Source organism: Arvicola amphibius, chromosome 7 (assembly GCF_903992535.2).
Source record: "Arvicola amphibius chromosome 7, mArvAmp1.2, whole genome shotgun sequence".
In the NCBI taxonomy this organism is placed as follows: Eukaryota; Metazoa; Chordata; class Mammalia; order Rodentia; family Cricetidae; genus Arvicola; species Arvicola amphibius.
The window spans coordinates 133044274-133050760 of record NC_052053.1 but is presented as its reverse complement, the minus strand read 5'-3'; the positions used below and the strand labels follow the sequence as shown (position 1 = coordinate 133050760).

The window sequence follows — 6487 nt, the reverse complement described above, 5'->3', positions numbered from 1 at the left end:
GATTTTGGGTTTGGTACTACTTAGATATTTTGAAAATGATGAGTTCAAATCATAAAAAAAATGATGTTCCTGTGTATACTTGGAATGTGGAGTTTATAAAATCGAACACAAATCTACTTTTGTCAGCATACTTTGATTAAGCAATGTTCTTCACATTTTGTACTCTTAGGTTTATTTATTTGTGTGATTTGTTGTTAGAGAAAGAACATGGAATACCATTAAAGAACAAAGAAGCAAGTAAAGGCTGAAAATATGCAAAATAAAATAAAACAATAATGTATTAGTTAGGACAGATAATTTTCTCACTATCATTTCCTTTGTTCAATATTGCTAACCTTTTTATCTTTGTGTTTTTCTTTTTACAGTATTTTAAGACAGTATTAAAACTACAAACATCCCCAGGAGTTTCATGTGGGTGGATTGGATGTTCTGAAAGCCTGAACTATTTCATCATGAAAAACACCGTGTAGACTCTTTGAAGCACAGAACTCTGCCCAACACCTGGATAAGAAACCCTTCCTTTGGTGTGTAAGGTGTTCTTCTCCTACATCATGACAAACCAGGAAAAATGGGCCCATCTCAGTCCCTCGGAATTTTCCCAGCTTCAGAAATATGCTGAGTGTAAGTATTCATTTTGAAGATGATCTAATTTGACATTTTTGTTAACAAGGTATGAATCATTACAAGAACAGATCATACCTCCTGTGTGTCTTGTGGACAGATGCAGGCATATCTTTTATATTCACAAGTAGGTCAACTTAAAACTGCCTTTTAAAAACATGAAAATTAAAAAAAAAAGAAGATATAAATTAAATCATGTATCAACTTTGAAAGAAACTGGGACATCAGATACAAAACTAAGCTTGGGAAACACTACTAGTAAAAGAAATAAAAGGAAGGATCCAAAAGGAAAGAGTTATTTTATTTTTGGTATTGTTTTCTCCCTTTCTTTTCATGTGAACATATCCAAAGGATTAAGAGAAGAGATCTTGGATACATTGTTTAACTGAAGCTTTCTCTCCTGTCTGCTAAATCCCAAATAACCATTCTGAGGCTTAATATTAATTACAAACTAGTTGATGGCTCAGGCTTCTTATTGGGTAGCTAACTCTACATATAAATTAACCAATTTCTATTAATCTATGATCTCCACGTGCTTCATGTCTTACTGGTAATGCTCTGGCATCTTACTCCTTTGGCGGTGGCTGGTGTCTCTCTGACTCCACATTCTTTCTCCCCATCTCTGCTTGGATTTCCCACCTCCCTATATTCTTCTCTGCCATAGACCAAAGAAGCTTCTTTATTAACCAATGGTAATAAAGCATATTCACAGCATAGGGAGGGACATCCTAAACCAGCATTGTATTCCATAGTAGTACCTAATCTCAACAATAAATTTTAAAGAGAAGACATGAAGAATTTAAACTAATACGCTTAATTAGTTATTCCTCAAATTATAGCTCAAGCACAGTGAGGTAGTTTAAGATTCATTATGTATGCACAGTAAGAGTTTATGTATAAGAATTTTATGAGATGACAAATTGATGGTTAATTGTAAGATCTGCAAAAAACTAGCTGAGAGTGTATGATCATCAAATTTATTGTTCTTTCTTAATCATCAAAATAACAAGAGAAATGGTATTTACTCTTTCAAAAGTTTCCCGGGTAATTAAGAAGCAAAGTATATCAAGATTAGAAAGCATTCTTGCATAATAAATTGTCACGGTCCACAGTGACTATAAGCATGCCCATCATGTGACGATTACATGTCATACCCCTTCTCTCTGCATTCAGTACACGCCATCAGCTTATTAGACATTTAGAGATCAGAATCTTCAGTTTAACGTTAGGAATGAACACTCCTCCACAGTCTATCAGAAAAGTAGCATATTGAACTAACTTTCTTGATAGTTATTTTTTTAATCTTTCAATAGCGTATTGTTGTTTTAAATGCATTATTGAGTCATTTTTACATAAGTTGTTGATCGTAGTCAAATTCATAACACACTAAGACTATGCATGTGAAATGTTAAATAAGTATTCTGTGTGCTTTGAGGGAGTAGAGTACAAGCTATAGGATACTTGAGAAGACCGAATGATTCCCCCAAATCATTCCCATAACAAAACTAAATCTAAATTAAACCCAGAGACTATTGTAAAGATCCTCTCATTCCTTACTTGATTGAGGAATCACTGCACATTGCTACAATAGAGCCTGTAACTATGACGGTTCTATAGACCTCTTGGCTGTTTTCAAAATGAACAAAGGATGGATAGGGAGAAACTTGGGTAGCATTCCTTGTAAGACAGCCAGTACACATGAATGTGTGTGTTGAAATCCTAATCCTGTGCCTGATATTGGATAACTTCCCTAACATCTCTGTTTACTAATGTTGCACCTATTAACAATAAAATGATGAAAATAAGAGAATTATTCATAATTACAAGTATCAAATTGAATAAGCTATATTAGAGAAGTAAGCAAAATGCCTGGAAAATTGTTACTGCTGATACTGTTTACAATTTCTATATTAACGTAGAGTAATTATGCGGCCGTGGCCCTTTGAATTGCAGCTAATCAAGTAGAAAAACACCACATTTGGGAGCATGAAGAATCAGTGTCCTCTTTTGCTGCTGTGAGTCTAGAGCCCCTTCACAAGGTAGATGCCTCCAGTGCAATTGGCTGCCTTCCTTCTATGCGTCCCCACGCATGCTGAAGGCAGCTAATGTAGAGCCTGCTGTGGCTGCCTGTAGCATACTGTGACCAGGCTTCTGTTTAGGTTTGCAGGCTGAGTCACTCCATGGGAAGCATTTTCATTGAGATGTGGGAGGGTAGTCTAATTTCTGTCTCCATGCTTTATATAAAGCCTTTGGAACTGTTGTTACAAGACAGACCGCTCTCTCTCCTGCTGGGTAGAGGATTGAGCTGATCTCATTATTGTTTGGTATGTGCTTCCTGCTGTGGTTTCAGGGCACAGCAAGAGTTAAGAGACTCCACATTTTGTCATGAGTGGGAACATCTTCTGAGTACGTGACACATGATGCTTTCAAATGGTTCAGTATCTTCAAGTTGTCGTTTTGAATTAGGCTTTTGTTTGTTTTGTTTGCAAGTGTGTCCTACTGTATGTGAGCTATTTTTAATAGGTACTGTCTTATGGAAAGAACTTTTCCAAACATTCATAAATTTCATACTGTTTATAGTAGCTGGCAGTGCAAACCCATGTAAAATTATGGTGAGTTGAAGACTGAGGTGCCTAATATTCAGGTTCAGGACATAATTTATTCCATTGGTGACAGGCATTCAGATTGATTCTGTGGGGAAAACCTTTGGCTTTTCAAGCAAAACTTTACTTTTTTTTTGAGGGTATCCGAGGCTGCCCTCAAATTCCACATATAGTAAAGAATAAAACTGAACTTCTGATCCTCTGTCCCCTACCTCCTGAATGCTGGAATTAAAAAAACTGTGCTACTATGACCATTTCAAAATATACTGGTGATGGAATCCAAAAATTTCTATATGGGAAGAAAGCACTCTATTAGCTAAGGTACATCTCCTGCCCCCAAACTAATATTTGATAGCATTAACTCCATCTTCTTAGGATCATTGCAACTGAATGAAATTCATTCCTATATTGGTGAACCTACAAAGGCAAAAGAAACATAGTCAAGGCATAAAAGAGTGGGAAAGATACATTATCTAAAGTAGCCAAGAATGCTATGTGAGTCCTTTCCTAAGCATTGCCTTCCTCAAACACATGGAACATGGGGGTTTTATTCAAAGAACTTAAATGTACAGGTCGATCCTTCCTGAGCATGCTCAGTTTAAGACTATGCAGATTCAAGTGATGGACAGGAATGCTTTGGGGTCTAGTCAACTTGCACCACAAAGTTTTAGCTGACAGCAAATGAAAGGCCAGTTTGAAGGTCTACTAAAATAAGAATCTGCCCTGCAGGTGCCTGCCCACTGTCTAAAGGTCACAAATATTTAAAAATGAATACTTTTGGTTCAATTTTATAGTAACACCATGACAGCTAGGAAGGTGGTGGGAGAATGAGAGAAGGAAAACGATATAGACAGACAACAGAAGATTGATAGAAGAAACACATGTGTGTGTGTGTGATAGATAAAAGATAGATAGATAAAAGATAGACAGATAGATAGATGATAGTTAGATAATAGATGATAGATAGATAGATAGGTGATAGATAGATGATAGATAGATAGATGATAGATAGATAGATAATAGATAGATGATAGATTGATTGATAGATTGATTGATAGCTAGGTAATAGATAGATAGCTAGACAGACAGACAGATAGAGAGATAGATAGATAGGTAATAAGTGGATAGATAGACAGATAGATAGACAGATAAATAGAGAGATAGATAGATAGGTAATAGGTGGATAGATAGATAGATAGACAGACAGATAGACAGATAGATAGACAGACAGACAGATAGATAGACAGACAGACAGATAGATCAGACCAAGAGACTGCCAAGAGAGAGAAAGCACTCTCATTTCCTTTTTTTTTATTCCATCCTAAATCCCAGTCTTGACAAAATTAATCATCACAGAATGTAACAAAATATAAGGTTTTCATCATTTTCAATTAAAAAGTCTTTAACCTCAGAATATTTTTATTGTGAAGCTTAATAAAGCATTGATCATCATAAATAATTGATATTTTCTGCCCTACTATAAACTAGTTATAAGTATTATCTCATTAAAGCTACAATAATCCTGAATGGAAAGTAAATTATCTTCCCTGAGGAATAAATCTTTCCAGCAAAGCAGCTGGTTTGGATCGTCAGGACGGTAAATGACAGGATTAAAACAGTAGTATCTTGTCTATATGTCTTATAAATAAAGTTGTAAAAAATAGACCAATCTAAAATACATTACTGGTCATTACCATCTACACCTTTTTCCCTCTTCTTTTTATTTTACATGCAGGACAGTGGTGGGGTGGGGGTGCAGCCACTCAGCAGAGGGCTGGCTCCAATGTTACCAGAATCTGAGGTTAGTGTTTGTCACTTGTGAGGAAACAGCCTGATGCCAGGCCAGTATTAAGGAAAATGAGAGAGATCTCCTCTTCCCAAATCTCCATTCTGAATGGCTCAAGAGATTTGAGTGGTTTTACAGGACACAGGGAGTTAGCGTGACAGGTACTTTCTAGGGTGGGCGAGCTATTCCTCCACTGAGCATCATCTTCTCTTCCTGAAAGATGGCCCAGGTCTTCACTTCCTGAAGCCAGGGTGTGCTTTTTCTTCTCAGGTAAACATGTTACTCTTCAGTAACTCACTCCTTATTTCATGAACATGATTCATCACAGCAGACCACTGATAATATTTTGGGGAAAGTCTAGTTTTGCAAGATTAGGGGAAAAATACTAGCTCCCATTTGCTCTAATCATTTCTCACAGCAACCTGTTCACTCCATTTCCTTGGAACCTGGGACCGCATTTCTTCCATCGCTTTAGGCTGATTGGAATTAAGGTGGAACCAGGAAAGTCTTTTTTCTTAAATCAAAGGATTTTTATTTGTTTGTTTTTTTGTTTTTAATAAAAGGTCTTGACATGGTGAGATATGTGTAGGTCAAGGGGGAAGTGGAAGAGGGGCCAAAAGTGTCTTCCCCCATGGTAACATAAAGATGGTCTTCTTAATCCTAGTTCATGGAAACCAAAAGGAGAACTTCAGTTCTGCAGAAAGAACTAGAGAATGGTTGAGAGACAAGCAAGGGAGTAGGAGATGAGAACAATTTAAAATGAATTTTTCTTTTACCAAGGTGCACAGGGTCCCCCATAGCAGGACCGTGGGATGGTCATTTGTGAATGTCGGTGTTTCTCTGTCTAATGAAGATATAGAGTTCAATACTTTACTCACACTCATTCATGATCGTCACCAAGTATCCCTCATTATTCCTTGATTATAAACACAGACGGCAAGGGGTAGGATGGTACGATGATTGTTAGCATGTTTGAGGCCCTCAGTTCAGTCCCCCAAGGCACACACAAAGAAAAGATAATGGAGAAGAAAGGAGATGTAAGGGAAGAATAGAGGGAGAAGGCAGATGAAGGAAAGGGGGTATGGGGTAAACAAAAATATGACAGGAAAGGAAATCAACAAGAAGAAAACCATGAGGCACACTCTACTAAAGACATATTTTTCTCATTTTAAGTGATGTATTCTTCTCCTTCCTATGACTTCCAGGTGACTATGAAGCACCTGGCATATTTCCTCACACTGAAGCCCCCAAATCCGTGTGATCCTAGGAAACAAACAAATAAAATTTCCCTCCTCTAACGGGAAACCTAATTGTGCCTTTTCAATATGTTTTGTGCTTTGTTCATACAAGATGAGATAAGGAACAAAGGAAAGAAGCCTGACAATGTATGTGTATGTGCACACACTCGTGCACTAGTGTGTGTGTGTGTGTGTGTGTTTGTGCTGAGTGCGTGTGCATGTGCATGCGTGTTCCCTGG

General features: G+C 37.2%; 1 protein-coding gene across 6 annotated transcripts in view; it reads left to right on the top strand.

Moving 5' to 3' along the window:
* The first annotated feature begins 551 nt into the window (after nt 1-551).
* The window catches only part of Dgkb (diacylglycerol kinase beta), a 514351-nt gene continuing 508415 nt past the window's right edge, over nt 552-6487 (top strand). For all 6 annotated transcript variants that reach the window (XM_038336848.1, XM_038336843.1, XM_038336846.1 and 3 more), the window contains exon 1: nt 552-621. In XM_038336848.1, coding sequence (XP_038192776.1) covers nt 552-621 — 70 coding nt within the window. The remainder of the gene's footprint in view (nt 622-6487) is intronic.